Source organism: Cervus elaphus, chromosome 22 (genome assembly GCF_910594005.1).
Source record: "Cervus elaphus chromosome 22, mCerEla1.1, whole genome shotgun sequence".
NCBI lineage: Eukaryota > Metazoa > Chordata > Mammalia > Artiodactyla > Cervidae > Cervus > Cervus elaphus.
Window position 1 is genome coordinate 49,301,553 of NC_057836.1, and position 20,663 is coordinate 49,322,215.

At 44.6% G+C, this 20,663-nt stretch overlaps 1 protein-coding gene and 1 non-coding gene across 3 annotated transcripts in view; one reads left to right on the forward strand and one right to left on the reverse strand.

Annotated features, from left to right (window-relative positions):
• Positions 1–20,663, reverse strand: part of RFX4 (regulatory factor X4) — a 174,583-nt gene that overhangs the window by 70,914 nt on the left and 83,006 nt on the right. For both annotated transcript variants that reach the window (XM_043882365.1, XM_043882364.1), the window contains exons 5-6: positions 5,154–5,215; positions 687–900 (exon numbers count right to left, since the gene is read on the reverse strand). In XM_043882365.1, coding sequence (XP_043738300.1) covers positions 687–900; positions 5,154–5,215 — 276 coding nt within the window. The remainder of the gene's footprint in view (positions 1–686; positions 901–5,153; positions 5,216–20,663) is intronic.
• On the forward strand, positions 7,456–7,526 carry TRNAY-GUA. Its single transcript has one exon. It is a non-coding gene; the product is annotated as a tRNA-Tyr (tRNA).

Here is a 20,663-nt window from a genome sequence, read left to right on the forward strand (position 1 = left end):
GGTGTGTGTGGGTGTGGTGTGTGTGTGGTGTATGTGTGTGGTATATGTGTGTGGTGTGTGAGAGTGTGGTGTGGGAGAGTGTAGTGTGTGTGGTGTGTGAGAGTGTGGTGTGTGTGAGTGTGGTGTGTGTGTGGTGTGTGTGTGGTAATGTGAGAGTGTGGTGTGTGTGTGTGTGGTGTGTGTGGGTGTGGTGTGTGAGAGCATGGTGTGTGTGGTGTGTGTGAGTGTGGTGTGTGTGTGGTGTATGTGGTGTGTGTGTGTGTGGTGTGTGTGGGTGTGGTGTGTGAGAGCATGGTGTGTGTGGTGTGTGTGAGTGTGGTGTGTGTGTGGTGTATGTGTGTGGTGTGTGTGAGTGTGGTGTGTGTGTGGTGTATGTGGTGTGTGTGTGTGTGGTGTGTGTGGGTGTGGTGTGTGAGAGCATGGTGTGTGTGGTGTGTGTGAGTGTGGTGTGTGTGTGGTGTATGTGTGTGGTATATGTGTGTGGTGTGTGAGAGTGTGGTGTGTGAGAGTGTGGTGTGTGTGAGTGTGGTGTGTGTCATGTATGTGTGTGGTGTGTGAGAGTGTGGTGTGTGTGGTGTGTGTGATGTGTGTGAGTGTGGTGTGTGGGTGTGGTGTGTGTGAGTGTGGTGTGTTTGTGAGAGAGAGAGAGAACCCACCCACTCCAGCAGTCCTGCAGGTGTGCTCACCTTCTCCTCTGGCAGACTGGCCGGTAGATTTAGATCTTTGACATTCGGAAATTCTGGCAGCAATGTTCCAAGTTTGGACCGGGGTGAATACGCCACCGTCTGCTTGCTCACTTCTTTCTTGCCTGTCTCGCTCACCCAGGCGGCTCCTTTCTTGGAATACATCACATCATAATATTGGGAGCTTTCCTTCACTGCGATGCCATAGTAATGGTACCTGGGCCGTAAAGAAAGAGAGAGAGAGAAACCCACGTGTACCCTTATCAGCTGGGGGATCCTAAGCCACTGGAGCCCAAGGCCAATGATGGCTTGGACCCATCCTCCCTGAACTAAAAGAGTTAACTCCCCTGTCAGGCTCAACATCTTAGAAATCTAGAATTAAAACAAAGTTCCATGTTGCCAGCCGTCAATCAGACAGGTAAAAATAACCAGAATTGCCTCCTACAGACAATGTTAAGTCAAATACTTTTCAAAGCAGAAAGTGGGATGAAAAAATTTCCATTTGTACTTAATCTCTTGTATCAGAGGCACAGCGTCTGAATGTCCCCCTCTGCAAAGACCCAAGAAGAGGGTGTTCATGGCTGCCAACTGTACCAACAACAAAAATTCATTTGGCCTATGTTTTTCTTAATCAATAAATAGCAGTCTTAAACAACTGTATCTAAAAAGATAAATTCAGTGTTTCAGTTAACACTGAATGGAAAACAAAGACCAGAACCTTTTATTAACTCAGGAAGGGCTTAATAATAGTAATGTTTTTAATTAACACTAATGAGGCTGCATTTTGCTTGGATTTTAGCGACGATCTATCCAGCACTTATGGTGTGCTAGGCACTTTGGCAAATGCTTTCCCTACAGTTATTTGTAAAATAATGCTATGAAGTGGAGATTATTATAACCTTTCTACAGATGAGAATTGGAGGCAAGAAAGCTTAAGTAATTTGCTCAAGGCCATACAGCTGTTTAGGGGAGGAAGTGGGTCGGTCTGACCACAGAGCCACTGTGCTGCACTAAGGAAACACACTGTTACAAACTTGATGTTTGTCAGAGCCTCTTATAGAACATGATAAAAATACAGATTCTAAGGCCCCTTCCCAGAACAGGGGCTAGGGCCCTGGAATCAGCACTGAGACAAACCACAGATAATTTTCATGCACATCCCTCTGGGATCCACAAGCCTGCTGGGTGTGGCCCTGCAGGTCGGTCCTGGCTGGATGAGACTATCGTTATCTTCTATTTGTAATGCAGTCGCTAACAAGGTGCTAAGTGCTTTACACACATTACCTGATTTCATCTCACAAAATCCCTGGGAGGCTGGAACTGATTAATATCCCCATATTACAGACTAGGAAACTAAGACCCAGAGAACTTAAGACATCCAAGATTATCCAGTGAGTAAGCAGTAGAGGCAGGATTTGAACCTCTCAAGGTGCTTTTCACCACTAAGCCAGTGATTCTCAAACTTTACTAATGAGAAGAATCACCTAGAAAACATATTAAAATACAGACTCCCAGGTCCCACCCCCAGAGATTCTCATTTAGCAGGTCCAGGGTCATTTTGTGCAATCACATGGCAATATTAATGTAAGTAATTCTGGACCTCGATTTCAGAAGTGCTGTGTAATGTGTTAACTACTCTTTTCTACTGGTAGCGACTTGGTGGTGATAGCCAGGAAATAACCAAAGGAGAAAACACTGTGAGTTCTGGGAGAGCCTTCCCGGGGAGGGGAGAGCTGAGCAAACAGGTAACCTTCCCCCACCCCCCAAAGCCCCCTCCACTCCGGATACCATTCTGTGATACTTCTGCTGAGTGGGCATCCCGCCTCTATCTGAATGCCTGCTGGGATGAAGAACTCGGACCCTCCAAAGGCAGGCCAGTTCATTTTAGGTCAGTATAGTGATCAGAAAGTTCTTCCTTATGTTGAGCTGATTTCTATCTTCTGTGCCTTCTACTTGCCAACTGTCATAACTGCCTTTCCACCTGGAAGGCACTCCTTTGGTGGGTGGGGTGGGAGAGTTCCGTTTGCTCTGGGAGCCCTTCCAGGTGGGAAGGTAGTTATGACACGCCTCCCTAACTTTACAAAGTCCACCCTTATTCTTTCTTAAGCTCAAGATGGTAATAACGTACTAAGATCAGATCACTTCTTGATTTTTCAGAGTATACTGCTAGAACTGCAGTGAAGCTAGTGACGCTAGTGCTCTGATCACTTCTCAAGCTTTTATTTCAGGTCTGTAAGTTTTTTATTTCAGGTCAACACACTCTCCACCAGCACACCACCCCCCACCCATTTAGTCTATCCAGGTAAATTTGCTGAGGGATCTTCGCTATAAGGGGCTTCCCTGGTGGTTCAGTGGTAAGGAATCTGCATGCAATGCAGGAGCCGCAGGAGACTCAGGTTCGATCCCTGGGTTGGGAAGATACCCTGGAGGAGGGCATGGCAACCTACTCAGTATTCCTCCCTAGAGAATCCCAAGGACAGAAGAGCCTGGTAGGTTACAGTCTATAGGGTTGCAAAGAGTCAGACATGACTGTCTCTATAAGGCCAAGTGGCATGTTGGAGACTAGAGCTTCTTATTACCTTTCAGTTGGTTGGAGGTGTGACCAACCTTGGAGGATGCTTATGGAGAGGATACAATGAAACTGAAGTTTTAAAGACATTGCCCCATTTGCCAACCTCTAGGTCAAAGAAAAAGAAAACAAAAAACAAAAGCAGGCTCTTACATGTAGACAGAATGGAACTTTCTCCAAGTTTATGTAGGATGGGAAAATTTTCTCTTTTATCTTTACTATTTTTATTGCCTAATTTTACCATGTGTCTATCATTACTATCTACTTAAACTCTTTTATCTCAGAAATGTGCAGCAATGTATTAGAGCCAGTGATGCTAAAAAAGACCATGGGCTGGAGAAAAAAATAATTCCTTTCCATTCATTCAATAGCCTTCCAACCATCCACTTATCTGTAGATTGAATTGCCCTTGTGTGCCAACCACGTGCTCACCAGCAAACAAGAAAGAAAGAATCTGGGTTTTCTACTCCATACTCTTACCAGGGCTGAAAACTCATTTTAAACAAATACTTGAATTCTTCAGTATGAATGAAATTTGTTCTTCAGAGGAGTCACCCTGAAAAATTATTAGAAATTTATTCCAAAATACCCCTTGCTCAAAATTTTTCTCTTTGAAAATTGCCCCCAGAACTTCTGAGCCACATTAAAAAAAAAAAATTAGTCTCATTTGATTTTCAGAACTTTACTAAAAAGGGTTTCCCCAGTTTGATCATCTACTTTCCACATTGTTTATCCAACTTGGCTCCAAAGTTAAACCTACCCTTGGAGGGTAGGAATGTGCTGCCCAGGGATAGCTGGGGGCTGGGATGAGGGGGACAATATTGGATACGCTGCTTCTGAAGCACTTTAAGTGACAAGTCTTACAAGTCCTATATGTGGTTGTTGTGTTTTAATAAAAAGTTTCATTATTTTATAAGTCAGTGTGTGTTGATCCACACCCAACATGGTCAAAATGTTTAGAATGCTGCATAATACCTCCTGGAGTCACCACGTATAATTAGCATAATAAAGGTTCTGACAAATCCTGCATAAAGGAACCTGTTTAGTTCAGAGCTTACCAAACTTTCATAGTCAACAGACCTTCTTCACGGAACACCTAGTCACTTCCAACAGTATTTTGAAATACCCTTTAAAATGAGCCTTTATAAGTCTAGATTTTCGTGAAGCCTGGTTAGGATAGGCAGAGATTCCCTTCCCATTGACTCTCACCTGGGAGACAGACATCTGCACAGCCTTCTCACTCCTCGGGTCACCTCCTTAGTAAGACCTTCCTAGGCTACCCTTTCTAGATCAGGTCACCCTTTTGTTATTCCCTAGGGCAACCCCCTTCACAATCTGATGATATTTTTGTGTGTGTGTCTTCCCCTGGAGAATATTTGCTCCATCCAGGAGTGCAGGGACCTGTCTGCTTATGTGTCCCCAGCACTTAGCACCATTATCTGACAGCAAAAAATGAGAAGCAAACATTGGAGGGTTGGTTGACAGGATGGGTGACTGGGAAGCAGGATGCCTGGGTACCACAGCATCTTTTGGCCCATCTCCCTTGCAGGGACTGGTACGTGTTGCTTCTCTGGCTGACTGGATTCTGTGAGAGGACAGAGTTTGCTGGTCAAAACAATCCGAGTAACCTGGAAACTGGTCAAAAGACCACAGGGTGCTCCTTTTAGAAGATGCTCAAGACTACTTCACATAAACACCTACAGGCAGGGTGGCATCAAGTCGGATTCCTTAAAGCAGCTGGTCTTTGGACAGCATCTCTGTTAGGGCTCCTGGGAGAGGGGGCCACTCCCACCAGGCACAGACTTCTCCCCAGACTGAGCTCAGGATGAGAGGCCCGGAGTCTGGGTCTCTGGAGGCCCATGGACGCGCGCTCTGCAGGTGGAAAGGCCGTCGGTGCTTACTTTGACTGTCCGCGGGTCCCGAGTCTCCTGGTGGTTAACTGAGGAAACTGCTGCCTTATGATCTGCAAGTCAACACGAGAATCAGTTACCCATTGGAAAAGGCTGGGAGCACAGTGATGGGGTTTACAAACGGCAATCTAAAGAACAGAGAAAAACGTGGACCCTGGGCTGGAGGAAAACGTGGACCCTGGGTTGCAATGAGGGAGTCTGACAGGCCCCCTGAGAAGACTACAGGTGTCGGGGGGGTCAGGAAGAGACCACCTGAGTGATGCAGGGGCTCTGGACCCTGAGAGGGTCTCACTTGGCTGCTCTGGGCTTCCCTTCCGGCTCACAACGAAGGCAGTGTACACATTGACTCTGAGTCTGTCTCTCCCCTGTTTACAGACCTCCAATGATGGCTTCCAATGCACCTGGAACCAACCCTCACCTCAGCCTCTGTAGCTTGTGTTTACCTCCTGGCCTTCCTCTCCTCTGACTCTCACCCTGACTCCCTGGATCCCAGCCACACTGGCTTTCTTTTTTTCCCCCTTATTTCTGAAACATGGCAGGCTTTCTCCCCACTGGGGGCCCTGGTATTGCAGTTCCTTCTGGCTGGAATACAATTTCACCCAGTTCAGTTCAGTCTCTTAGTCATGTCCGACTCTCTGCGGTCCCATGGACTGCAGCAAGCCAGGCTTCCCTGTCCATCACCAACTCCTGAAGCTTACTCAAACTCAAGTCCGAGTTGGTGATGCCATCCAACCATCTCATCCCCTGTCGTCCCCTTCTCCTCCCACCTTCAATCTTTCCCAGAATCAGGGTCTTTTCAGATGAGTCAGTTCTTCGCATCAGGTGGTCAAAGTATTGGAGTTTCAGCTTCAGCATCACTCCTTCCAATGAATATTCAGGGCTGATTTCCTTTATGATGGACTGGTTGGATCTCCTTGCAGTCCAAGGGACTCTCAAGAGTCTTCTCCAACACCACAGTTCAAAAGCATCAATTCTTCGGTGCTCAGCTTTCTTTATAGTATAACTCTCACATTCATACATGACTACTGGAAAAACCATAGCTTTGACTACATGGACCTTTGGGGGCAGAGTAATGTCTCTGCTTTTTAATATGCTGTCTAGGTTGGTCATAGCTTTTCTTCCAAGGAGCAAGCATCTTTTAATTTCATGGCTGCAGTCACCATCTGCAGTGATTTTGGAGCCCAAGAAAATAAAGTCTCTAACTGTTTCCACTGTTTCCCCATCTATTTGCCATGAAGTGATGGGACTGGATGCCATGATCTTAGTTTTCTGAATGTTGAGTTTTCAAGCCAGCTTTTTTCACTCTCCTCTTTCACTTCCATCAAGAGGCTCTTTAGTTCTTCCTCCCTTTCTGCCATAAGGGTGGTGTCATCTGCATATCTGAGGTTATTAATATTTCTCCCGGCAATCTTGATTCCAGCTTGTGCCTTGAGATTCCCCATTTCTTGAGATTCTTCTTGCCTTGAGTACCCCATTTCACCCAGATCCTCACAATATTAGCTTCTTCTCCTACAACATTCGGGCCTGTGGACCAGGTCCTTCTGCCTATGCCCTCTCTGCCTAGCAGGTGCAGAGTAACACAAGCAGATACCTCCCACCCCCATCATGAGACCCTGCTTTCCTCTTTTCTCTCACTTTGAACTCTCTGAAGTTGTCCTGAGCTCTTATCCTCTGAGTACTTCTTACATCTCCTTCCACTTGAGTACAAGCTTCGCCAGGGCAGGGACCACAGGCAAAGAGCGTTCAATCTGTGTTTGTTGAATGAAGGCAGGAAGCCCAACTCCGGGGGTCTGGAGAGCCTCCTTTGCTCATTTGCCTAGTGGACAATGCAAAGTGTTGCTGCCTAGGACAACTACAAGAATTTGCCAGAAATCTAGGAGGAGGGGCCATCTGCCAAGGTGAAAACACAACCAATTCGCATCTTTCTTGGTGTTTAGAGCAATGACGTTTGTGAACAGGCAGGATGGTGAAGGGGTTCTGGGCAAAGGTTTGGGAGTTAGATTACCTAGATTAGATCAGAGCTCAGCCATTTGTTATCTAGGGCCCTCCGGCAAGGTATTTAACATTCAAATAACTCAGCGTCCTCATTTGTAAAATTGGAATGATAATAACCCCACAGAAAATCTTTGTGAAAATCTAAATCATAAACATGTAAATAATTTGCACCAGTGCCTGGCACTTAGTAAGTGATCAATAAACATTATTCATTATTACCAGTGATTATCTTGATGGTTCATTCATTCTGTTTCATTTCCAGGGGCTTTTAAGTCTAGCTACATTCTTTCAGCTCCCTTCCTGGCTGGCTCAGCGGTAAAGAATCTGCCTGTAATGCAGGAGGCCCAGGTTCGATCTCTGGGTCAGGAAGATCTCCTGGAGAAGGGAATGGCAACCCATTCCAGTATTCTTGCTTGAAAGTGAAAGTGTTAGTTGCTCAATCATGCCTGACTCTTTGTGACCCCATGGACTGCAACCTGCCAGGCTCCTCTGTCCATGGAATTCTCTTGGCAAGAATACTGGAATTCTTGCTTGGAAAATTCCAAAGAGTCGGACAGGATTGAGCAACTAACACTTTCGTTTTCCCTTCTAATACAGTATCACGCAGGCAAGCGTGGTCAGAGAGAGCAAGTCTGCACACTGTCCTTCATGAGAGCTGTTGCTGGTTTTCCACTAGCAGGGCATGAGCTATGAGCATCTTTTCATTCATGTCTGTTGGTCCACTCACACCCTCTTCCATCTACATTGATTCGCTCATTGACTGATTTGCTCATTCATTCAACAAACATTTACTGTGGTCCTATGTGAACCTGGACTCACTATCTAACCTCTCGGTGCCTTAGTCTCCTCCTCCAGCATCTGAGGACTCGGGGTCTTCTGTAGTTCTCCCCTCATCAGAGGGATAAATCTTGGTGGCCTCAACTGAATCGGCATCAGCAGGGTGGAAAGAAGTGGAGAAATTAGAGAGAAATTGAAAATCTGGAATAGATAGCATGAAGGTTGATTATTTCTGTATATCAGGAAGCTGCTGTCTCCAGGGTAGAGAATGGATGGCACAGCAATTCTTTATTTGAAAAGGGATGAAAAAAGCTGAAATCCTCACAAGGATGGTTAGAGAATCTAATAAGATAACATCATGATACCACTTTTGGAAGTAAGAAAAAGGGCTTCTAAGATGTTATCTTGTAGTGATGATACAGAACAAAGCGATGCAGTATTTCTCCGAATTCTTTAAGGGTGTCACTTTTGAGACAACACATCCCTGGTTTCTTTAATCTCAACTCCTGTAAACCAAGGATGTGAGCTTCTCACTTTGTCTACATCCCTCTCTAATTGTTGTGACCCATACACTCCCAAAATATGAAACCCCTGATTCAAAAAGATATACGCACTTCAATGTTCATAGCAGCACTATTTACATTAGCAAAGACATGGAAACAACACAAGCACCCATCCACAGATGATTGACACAGATGATTGATTTAAGAAGATATAGTGTATATACAATGGAATATTACTCAGTTATAAAAAAAGAATTAAATACTGCCATGTGCAACAACATGGATGGACTTAGAGATTATTGTACTAAATGAAGTGAATCAAAGACAAATATTATACAATATCATGATATTACCTATAAGTGGAATCTAAAAACAGTACAAATGAACTTATTTACATTACAGAAACTAAGATTGAAAACAAATGTATGGTTATGGAATGGGGAGGCATAAATTAGGAATATGGGATTAACAGATGTGTAGTATCATACATAAAATAGCTAAATAGCAAGGATTTACTGTATAACACAAGAAACTTTATCTAATATCTTATAATAAACTATAACTGTGAACTGTGGTGTTGGAGAAGTTGGATTTGTATGTGGTGTTGGAGAAGTTGGAGAAGTGTGGTGTTGGAGAAGACTCTTGAGAGTCCCTTGGATTGCAAGGAGATCCAACCAATCAGTTTTAGAGGAAATCAGTCCTGAATATTCATTGGAAAGACTGATGCTGAAGCTCCAATACTTTGACCACCTGATGCAAAGAACTGACTCATTTGAAAAGACCCTGATTCTGGGAAAGATTGAAGGCGGGAGGAGAAGGGGATGACAGAGGATGAGATGGTTGGATGGCTTCACCAACTCAATGGACATGAGTTTGAGTAAGCTTCAGGAGTTGGTGATGGACAGGGAAGCCTGGCATGCTGCAGTCAACGGATGCAAAGAGTTGGACACGACTGAGGCACTGAACTGAAATGAACTGAATAAACTATAATGGAGAATAATCTGAAAATACATATTATATATATATACAGAAACATATCTGAATCGCTTTACTGTACACCTAATACTACCACAGTATTGTAAATCAACTATTTTTGTTGTTGTTGTTCAGTCGCCAAATCAATCCGACTCCTTGTGACCCCAAGGACTGTAACACCTGGCTTCTTTCTCCCTCACCATTCCCCCGAGTTTGCCCAACTATATCTCAATTTTTGCCACCCAAGGAAATGTAGCACTAAGCATGGGGTTTGACCCCATGACACTTTATTTCTCATGCAGCCTAAGACCACACCAAGGTTTGGTGGCCTCATCCCCTTGGGTCACTTATATTAACTCTGGCCCAGGATGCCCTCCAGACCTTCGCCACATGACTGGTTTCAGAGCCAAGATGCGAAGCAGCTGTTCCTGGGGTACAATACAGAGCAGCTATAGACATGCCAGCAGAGATGGAGAAAAGTGTAGGGAGGATAAAGACAGATGCACATGTTCTTCACATTAGTTAAAAGTGGGCTGTGATCTGGGTTCTGAGTTTTCTATCTACTCAAGCAAAAAAGTAGATACAGTCAAGTTAGTTAGTCCAGTATCCACAAGATGTTGTTGTTTAGTAGCTACAGGTTTGACTCTTTTTTTATTTCATGGACTATAGTCTGCCAGGCTCCTCTGTCCATCGGATTTCCCAGGCAAGAAAACTGGAGTGGGCTGCCATGCCCTCCTTCAAGGGGTCTTCCTGACTCAGGGATCGAACTCAGGTCTCCTTCATTGGTAGGTGGATTCGTTACCACTGAGCCACCAGGGAAGCCCATCCATAAGATAAATGCACCATCCATAAGATAAATGCATATCAGTTGCTTAGGAAAAGCAGAGAGTTTTTATTTTTATTTTTCACTCTGGTTAATTTTTCTATGCGATGGGCACAACAGTAAGGTGCCATGTTTAAAAATGCTCTGATATTAGCAAACATTTTGAAAACAATGATACCGAGTCCTGTCAAGGGTGTGGTAAAACTGAAAAGCTCATAGATTGCTGATGACATTGGTTATTAGTACAAGCCTTCTGAGAAGCATTTTTACCAATAAATATCAAATGCCACAAAATATTCATACTTTTTATTCTACTAATTTCAAGGAAAAAAGCTAAAATAAGGAAAAGCTCTGTGCAGGGCTACTAATGAGACTGAAAAACTGGAAACAATGGAAACGCACAATGACAGGGAACTGGCTAAATAAATGATTGCATATCCACCCAAAAGAATATTATGGTAACAAAATCTATGCTATGACACAGAAAATGCTCATGACAAAATGTTAACTGAAACAGCAGGCATCAAACTTTATGCTAGGGTTGTAGTTAATTTTTGTACAAATATAGGAATGAAAACATAAAAATGGATATTTGTCAGGATAGCAGGATGGTGGGGAGAATAAAAGATTTTTGTATAATACATTGTGTACAAAATCAACTCTTTTTGGGAAACAGAAAAGAATTATTCTTCCTAGAAATATTCTTAATTGACAAGGAAGTTCAAGATATTCTTGAAGGAAGCATAAAAAATCTATAAGAATGTTATACTGGTTGTTTTTCTTTTTAAAAAATAGATCACTCCCTACAGACAATATGTAGTTTTTTTGGGTTTTTTTTTTTTTTTTTTTTTACTGATAGGCTTGATTCTTACTTGATTTAAGAGAATGGGCAGAATCGTGAAATCTTTTTAAATATTTATCCAAATGGTGTGTAACATAATGTCCACAAGCAAACAGCAGTGCCTGGCTCTTGGCCCCTAGATTCTGGTCCGGAGACATGCCTGGAGGCATAGGGAAATGAGAACAGGCCTTCAGGAGGCCCTGTTCTTGTCCTGCCTTAGTGTGGCAAGAAAACGTATAACCAGTGTGTATGTGATTTTTTGCATTAGGTTCTTGAGGAACTATCAAGTCATGGAAAAGAAACTGTAAATTCACAAACAATTTAACTTATAATTTCCTCCAGAGCCAGTGGGTTTTATTTACTCCTTTTGAAATATGTGCAGATACTGGTGGCTTCCCTGGTAGCCCGTGCTTACCAGGTAGCTCAGCTGGTAAAGAATCTGCCTGCACTGCGTGAAACCTGGGTTCGATCCCTGGCTTGGGAAGATCCCCTGGAGAAGGGAAAGGCTACCCACTCTAGTATTCTGGCCTGGAGAATTCCACGGACAGTCCAAGGGGTTGCAAAGATTCGGACACGACTGAGTGACTTTCACTTTCACTTTTCCCTGGTGGCTCAGTGGTAAAGAATCTACCTGCCAATATAGGAAATGCAGGTTTGATCCCTGGGTCGGGAAGATCCCCTGGAGAAGGGAATGGCAACCCACTCCAGTATTCTTACCTGGGAAGTCCCATGGACAGAGGAGTCTGGCGGGCTACAGTCAATGGGGTTGCAAAAGAGCCAGACATCACTTAGGGACTAAACAACAACAGTACACACAGTTTCACCATCACTGAGATCAGCATCACCCTTCGCTGAGTCACCTAGCGAAGCAGGACAGACCACTCTCTCCCCAGCACTGCACAACCCCTCTCCCGTTGGTTCTGCCCAAGACATCCAGTCGATTTCAGCCACTTCTCTTGAGGCCCTGCTACAGCTCCAGCTCCTGTGATCTTTCACCTGGACCACAGACCCAACTTCCTGACTGGCTTCCCTGTCTCCAGGCTTGCTGCCCCATCTCCGGGCTTGCTGCCCCACCAGCAGCATCTTTCTAAAAGCCAAGTGCGATCACTTCATTTCCTTGTAGAAAACAGTGGGCGCCTCCTCGCTACCCGCACTGGAGAAAATGCCAGCATCTGCAGGCTAGCCCAGGATGCCCTCCGTGACCTCCCCTAGCCCAGCTCCCAGCCTCAAATCCGGCCTCTTCCCCAATGTGCTCCCTGAGCTTCAGGGACATGCTGATTCCTCTGTCTGGAATGCCAAACTCACCTTTTTCCCCACTCACCCCAAGGAGTTCCTCTTTCTCTGAGCCTCCCCCACTTCCCCTGGGACCCTACTCATGAACCCTTAGATGCCCCCTGCCTCTCTTTTCCTAGTAAGCTGGGAAGCAGTAGGACACGGAAGTGAGTTGGTTAAGCACACAGGCAAGTCGTAGCTTAGGCACTGTGCCCATCACTCTGTACATATTATCTCAGTCAATCATTACAAGCCAGGTTCCTTTGCTATTTCCTCTGTACAGATGAGTAAACTGGAGCTTGGAGAGGCTAGGTAACCCACACAAAGCCACGTAGCTCACAAGGTGCAGACCTGGGATGTGAACGCACCCAGTCTGACACAACTCTCTACCACAGAGTATGGTTCCCTCTGGATGAATGAAAGCGCCCCAAAGTCCCGCATGCCTTCTTTTCACAGAATCTTGTCTTTCTTTTATGTCATATTCCTGCGTTTGTTCATGCTAGGTGTGTTGGAGGAAGGAAATGATTTCTTGTTCCCATCTATACTTCCAGGAAGGTTTCTTTCTTCAGTTCCCCCCCCCAACTCTGACTCTCTTGGAAATGTTCTGGTGGCCTCTGCTATGAGCAGCATCTGAGACCACTGCCCCCTAAAAGGCGGGAAAGGTGGGAAACTTTGGAGAGGACTGACATCAGCAGGCAGACTGTGGTCTCCTCCCGGGTTGAATCTACCCACAGCCAGTAAAGAGGAAATCCAGCGACTAAACACTCTTTCTGCTTGAGGAAAATACTAACAAAGTAAAAAGTCCTTCCATTTGGATAAAAGAGGTCCCCAGGTGCATTTGGACTATGGACAGAGGTTCATGACATTGCACAGGAGGCAGTGATCAATACCATCCCCAAGAAAAAGAAATGCAAAAAGGCAAATGGTTGTCTGAGAAGGCCTTATAAATAGCTGAGAAAAGAAGAGAAGCAAAAGGCAAAGGAGAAAAGGAAAGATATTCCCATCTGAATGTAGAATTCCAAAGGATAGCAAGGAGAGATACAAAAGCCTTCTTCAGTGATCAAGGCAAAGAAATAGAGGAAAACAATAGAATGGGAAAAAGACTAGAGATCTCTTCAAGAAAATTAGAGATACCAAGGGAAAAATTTCATGCAAAGATGGGCACAAAAAAGGACAGAAACAGAATGGACCTAACAGAAGCAGAAGATACTAAGAAGAGAGGGCAAGAGTATACAGAAGAACTGTACAAAAAAGATCTTCATGGCCCAGATAACCAGGATGGTGTGATCACTCACTTAGAGCTAGACAACCTGGAGTGTGGACAAGTGGGCCTTAGGAGGCATCACTATGAACAAAGCTAGTGGAGATGATGGAATTCAGGCTAAGCTATTTCAAATCCTAAAAGATGATGCTCTGAAAGTGCTGCACTCAATATGCCAGCAAATTTGGGAAACTCAGCAGTGGCTCCAGGACTGGAAAAGGTCAGTTTTCATTCCAATCCCAAAGAAAGGCAATCCAAAGAATGTTCAAACACAATTGTACTCATCTCACACACTAGAAAAGTAATGCTCAAAATTCTCCAAGCCAGCGTTCAACAGTCCATGAACCGAGAACTTCCAAATGTTTAAGCTGGATTTAGAAAAGGCAGAGGAACCAGAGATCAAATTGCCAACATCCATTGGATCATAGAAAAAGCAAGAGAGTTCAAGAAAAACATCTACTTCTGCATTATTGACTATGCCAAAGCCTTTGACTGTGTGGATCACAGCAAACTGTGGAAAATTCCTCAAGTGATGGGAATACCAGACCACCTTATCTGTCTCCTGAGAAACCTATGTGAAGGTCAAGAAGCAACAGTTAGAACCGGACATGGACCAACAGACTGGTTCCAAATTGGGAAAGGAGTACATCAATTGTCACATACAGGAGTACTGTATATTGTCACTCTGTTTATTTAACTTATATGCAGAGTACATCATACGAAATGCTGGACTGAATGAAGCACAAGCTGGAATCAAGATTGCCCGGAGAAATATCAATAACCTCAGATATGCAGATGACACCACCCTTATGGCAGAAAGTGAAGAAGAACTAAAGAGCCTCTTGATGGAAGTGAAAGAGGAGAGTGAAAAAAGCTGGCTTGAAAACTCAACATTCAAAAAGCTAAGATCATAGCATCCAGTTCCATTACTTCATGGCAAGTAGATGGGGAAACAATGGACACAGTGACAGACTTTATTTTCTTGGGCTCCAAAATCACTGCAGATGGTGACTGCAGCCATGAAATTAAAAGATGCTTGCTCCTTGGAAGAAAAGCTATGACCAACCTAGACAGCATATTAAAAAGCAGAGACATTACTTTGCCCCCAAAGGTCCATGTAGTCAAAGCTATGGTTTTTCCAGTAGTCATGTATGGATGTGAGAGTTGGACCATAAAGTAAGCTAAGTGCTGAATAATTGATGCTTTTGAACTGTGGTATTGGAAAAGACTCTTGAGAGTCCCTTGGACAGCTAGGAGATCCAACCACTCAACCGTAAAGGAAATTAGTCCTGAATATTCATTGGAAGGAGTGATGCTGAAGCTGAAACTCCAATCCTTGGGCCACCTGATGTGAAGAACTGACTCATTGGAAAAGACCCGGATACTGGGCAAGACTGAAGGCAGGAGGAGAAGGGGATAACAGAGGATGAGATCGTTGGGTGGCATCACCGAGTCAGTGGACTTAAGTTTGAGCAAGCTCCAGGAATTGGTGGTGGACAGGGAAGCCTGGCATGCTACAGTTCATGGGGTCACAAAGAGTTGGACACAACTGAGCAACTGAAGTGAACTGAAGTGAATTTACCTGCGGAGGACAACCCCGGTCAATACCCGTCTACTCAGTGGACTCCGACAATTCTCTGTGGCCATAGGCTCCTTCACCAGGAGCTCAACCCCCGTGCAATACCACCTTTTCCTGCCATTGTTTCTCTTTAAACTACCTGTCATGAGCCCCATGCTCCATCCAGACCAGCCTACTGCATGAAGCTGAGTTCTCTGACTGCTTCACAGCTTTTGGGCTCCGTACCTCGGTATATTCCACCTGCATCTGTCTCTTCCTCCTCACCACTGTGCCCTCAAACCCACTACCCCACATACACCGTATGCCTCCATCACAACTTTCCTGATTCCCTGACCAGGTAAGCGCTCTTCCGTCTCCAAACTGCTGTACCTACTGCTTCCAGTCTGGGACCAAGTTCCACTCTCCCTCTGTCGTCAACATAACCTGTATCTCCATCTTTACCAGCCATGATCTCACACCTGGGTTGCTGCAACCGTCTCCTTTTGCTGCTGCTGCCAGGCACACCTCACCTTAACTACTTCTCAGTGAAGCCTCCAGACAAGTCCAAACCCACCAGTTCTTCCTTCATTCTGGCTCATCTCTCGTCTTCCTCCTCTCCCCATCCCATGAAGTATTGAAGGATATTGCCACTTTTTTTTTTTTTTGGATCAAGTAAAATTACTTTATAATGTTGTGTTAGTTTCTGCTATACCCCACTTTTTAAAAATGTGCTAAATTGAAGAGCTAAAAAAAAAATGACCTATGTCTCTTTCTTCCATTTGAACACCAGGTTTTTTCATCTATCAGATGAGGATAATAACACTTCTTCGGCCTGTCTTTCAGGCTTATAGCAGGGTCCGAGAAGTTAGAGAGTGACCTAGAGGTTTGTCAGCCAGGAGGAAGAGAAACCTGAAGGCTAGAGGATCCACCTCAGTGGAATTTCACTGGCTGGACAGGCGAAGAGGTGCCAGGGAGGGTCACCTCTGCTAACACATCTCTGCCTCCCTCATGATGTCTTCCACAAGCCATCACCCTTTTCTAGCACATTCTCTTCATTGGCAGAGGTAGCACTGTATCTCTCCATATTTTGATAGGTCTTCAGAGGATTCCAGTTAACCCAGTTTTCAGGCTTTTGTGGTATCTTGGTCAGTGGTAAAGAATCCGTCTGCCAATGCAGGAGAAGCAGGCTCTATCCTTGGGTCGGGAAGATCCTCTGGATGACAACCCACTCTAGTATTCTTGCCTGGGAAATCCCATGGACAGAGAAGCCTGGCAGGGCTACAGTGTGTGTGTGTGTTTGTTGGGGGGGGGGGTCACAAAAGAATCACACATGGCTCAGTGACTAAACAGTATCCAAAGCCATATATCTGCACTGTTAACATCTTTAGTTCCATTTGTGAAAATGCTTTTTCTCTAAAAATATCTGATGGCCAAATCCTCTTCTCCAAAAAGAGAGAAAGGTCCTTTCAAATATAAAGCAGGAAGAGGAGAGGAAGTCTGTTAGCAGTGGGGGGTGGGGGATGGGCGGAGGCCCCGCTGCACCACGTCGCTCTCTGCCCCACTGGAGGTCAAGACTTTTCCCACTCTGAGCAAAGAAAGCTGTTGCCGACAGCACCTCCTCCCTCCAGCCGCAACAAAAACCTGTGCGGAAGGGAGTTTGCTTTTTTTTTTTTTTTTAAGTGTTTCTTATGGGCTGAAAATTACAAATTATTCTCCTCTCCTTTCACCAAATAATCAACTGGTCCCAGAATCTGAAAGCCCAGCACAATTTAGTTGGAGTCTCAAAATGCAGGGTTGGTTCAGCCCCGCTAAGGCTGTTCAGCTTTTAATTTCTGGAGCAAGGCTCAGCAAACAGTCAAACACTTCTGTGAAGCAGTGAGAGTGGAGCTTCGCTGTTTGATAAATGAGCAGACGGCAGGCAGCCCCTCTTTCTTTTTTTGTATGGATTCAATGAAGCCTGCCTAAAGAACACCACATGCTGTTCTAGCTACTGATCTAACATTCCGCGACATCCCAGTCTTCCAAATTCCCTTTAATTACTCGGGAATCCCACCCTCCACTCTTTCAGCCTGGGCAGGCAGGGCAGGGGGCTCCCTGGGCCGGGGGGGTGGGAAGCGGAGAAGCTCTGGAGAGCTGTCTCTCTGGGGGCTGCTGGAAACTTTTCTTGGTTGGGTTATCTCCTCCACGGGCCGTTCTTCACTCCATACAACACATCGCTTTAGGTAGAAGGAACTCAGCACACAGCCTCTCCTGACATGTGGGTGTGGTCTTTTAAGAGATATGAACGAGTTTGGGGTAAATGTTCCTAAAATGGCATCTTTGAACCCTGGGCCTCCTTTAAGATAAGGAAAGGGAAGAGTGAGAGGAGGAACTGACACCCACACACTAAATGAAGTATTTTACTTTCAGCACTAAATTTAATCCTAAAAACCACACTGGAGGAGAACATGATGGTTCCCATTCCACAGATGAGAGACGGGGCTTTATGGTGATACAGGTTGCCTGGACTCACAGACACCAGCAAGTAGAAGAAGCAGGGATCCAGTTCCACGGTGTCTTCTGTTCATCACTTTTGCTGACACCCAAGGGAGCCAGCAAGGCATCCACAAACTGCATGAGACCCTCAGTGTCCTCTGAGCGTCCCCTCAAGAGACACCTTCAGAGCCGCATACTTGGCCTCATTACTCTACAAACAGGCCTTATTTGATTTTGACCCCAAGTCGTACGGTCCCGATGCAGGTTGATCTCCAAACTGAGTCATCAGGGATGCGCTGAGAAAAGGCTTTGGGTTATTCCCCCAAATTCAATCCACCTCAGTAGGCAAAGATTTGCCACCGACAAGCGCTAATCCGGAAGTCCCAGTGCAATGAAGTGGAGATGCCCCCAGAGTCCGATGGAGGCAAATTCATGTGTACAAAGAATCAAGTCTGCGGGAGACAGTTTTAAAACAAAAGCTGCCCATCTTATTTCAGAGGTCATTTCGGTGTGGGAAAAGAAAAGGGCCTTTTCAAATAGTACGAAATTATAAATTCGGTACAATGACAAGTTGTTCATTTACAACCACGTATTGTAGAAGTCTCGGGCCTTCTCATAAATCACACAACAATTTTTTGAACAAGAGAGAAAAAGGATTAGGGGAAGAAGTTAGTTAAAAAGGATTCTAATTGTCACAACTTGACATCTGAAAGTGGGATATACATTCTCTTTGTTGACAATAGACCTTGTCCCTTTTTCAGAGAACAAAAAATAGTTAAGCCTGGTAGTATGAATAAGTTTTCCTGAACACTTTACCTCAATGCTACCACCTTGAAATGGATGTTTGCCAGAGTAATTTTACTGTTATAACTCTATGCATTTAACAATGTGGGGAGAAGTAGCATATTTGGGTACCAGGCACTGGAGGTTGAGGGAGGTTCTATCCTGCTGCAGGTTCCACAGGAAACTCCACAAAAGAAATTTCAAAAAATTACAAGAAACTTAAACATCTAGAGCAATGAGACAGAAATGGAATTTCAAATCATGCATACAGACTGGTGAAGAATTCCAAGAAAACTCCCAGGGCTAGAAAGGTAACAATCTAACAATCTGTTGCCCCTTGATAAGTACTGTGGATAACAATTCCAGGAAGTCCAAAAATCCATATGTGAGCCCAACATTGTCCTTAGGCTGATGGGATGATGTGTCATGTGTGTGAGTGTGAAAGGAAACAGTCATCATACACTGACTTAGCTAGAATGAGGTGAGTTACATAAGATAAGGTTAAGTCAAAAATGGAATAATTCTGAAGACGATAATAAGAGAGGGTGAGGGTGGTGAAGGTAGCATGTGTGCAATGTAAGAAATTTTTAGAACAATTGTTCTCAAAACTGTTCAGAAGGAAGAGCATCTAGAAGGGCTGAAACATTGATATGTTGCTGATGGTATATTAAAAGCGTGATGTATTAAAGTCATAAAATGTTGCAAAGGTAAACTGAAATCACAATTATAGCTGAAGCACATTGACGGTTTATATTTACCAGGCACTGTGGTAAGGCAGCCCTTTTAACAGTCATTATCTCAACAGTCCTCAGGTGTTAGAACCATGTCCCCATTTGACAGAGGCGGAAACTGAGGCTCAGAGCTATCAAGAAATCTCCTGAGTTCATGCAGCAGGTAAACCTTGGAGCTGGGATTCAAACCCACACAACTTGATTTCTGAACTTTCAGGCTGCATGTCAGCAAAGACTCCTGAAGTAGCAAAATGTGGAATCTGGTGTGAAATTAGACATTCTAATATGGACACACTATAGCAGCTACTAAAGGTTAAGAAAAACATATGCAAGAAATTGAAGTAGAAGGAAACTATCCATGTGCTTAATTTTTTTCCTCTGCAAGTTGAAAAAAGACCATCCCTGAAGAATCCTAAAGATTCCTCATGAGTCCTGCTGTCTGTCTCTGTGCCCCTCCACAGGTGTGCGAGCGACCTGGGGTCAGGGCAGATTGTGAGGACTCAAGGAGGAGGGCAGTCACTTAGAACGAGAGGAATCTTTAGCCTCATCTGTGTTCCCCATTTATGTGGCTGACAGAAGCACAGGTCCCAGAACATTGTTGTTCGTTTGTGTTTTGCATTGCTCAAACGAGGATGGCAGGAAGAAAAGAGCCATACACTCAAGTAAGCGCTACCCACAGCCCAGATTTCCAAGCACCTCAAGCCTCACGGGGAAAAGGCAGGATATAGATAAATTCAATTCATACAAGTGCATCTGCTGCCCCAGATCTCCTTCCTCCAGTCTTCCTACCTCTAATGGGGGTTGCTGCCATAGCAGACACCCAATGATGACCCCCCACCTGCTCAGATCCAGCCCTGCCGCTACATGTATGACTTTAGGAAACTCACTCAATCCCTCTGACTTTTAGTGTTCTGGTCTGGAAGATGAGAAGGTCTCACCAACAGATCTCTTAAGTTCCTTTAATAGATTAAACTTATTTGTATTGAAGTGTTAGTAACTGGTAAGTATTAATGAATTATCCTGCTCTGTCACAGTTGCAGGACAAATGAAAGGCCTTAAATGAAAGGAATCAAGGATTTTGAGAAGTCAACAAGCCCTTGGTGGGTGGGGAGTGGAGAAGGGTATTTGCGAGGCCAAAGGGCCTCTGCATGTATTCAAAGGCCCTGTGGTCACAGGTGTCCAGTTGCCTATTGGTGGATCAGCCTCTTCCTGATAAGCTCAACAAACCGTGGACCATAAATCATGTTACCCACACACAGTCTAAGCTGGTGACCTGTTGCCACCTACATTGGATCCCGTGGGCTCCACATTTGAGAGTACACCCTACCCGCTCTTGGGATTCTAGGGTCCATTTCCTAGTTGTGACACAAAAAAGGATGCATGGGGGAGAAACGGGTGAAAGTGATCAAAAGGTGCATGCTTCCATTTATTAGATAAATAAGTTCTGGGTTGTCACATACAGCATGCTGACTAGAGTTAAAAATACTGTACTGTATGTTTGAAAGTT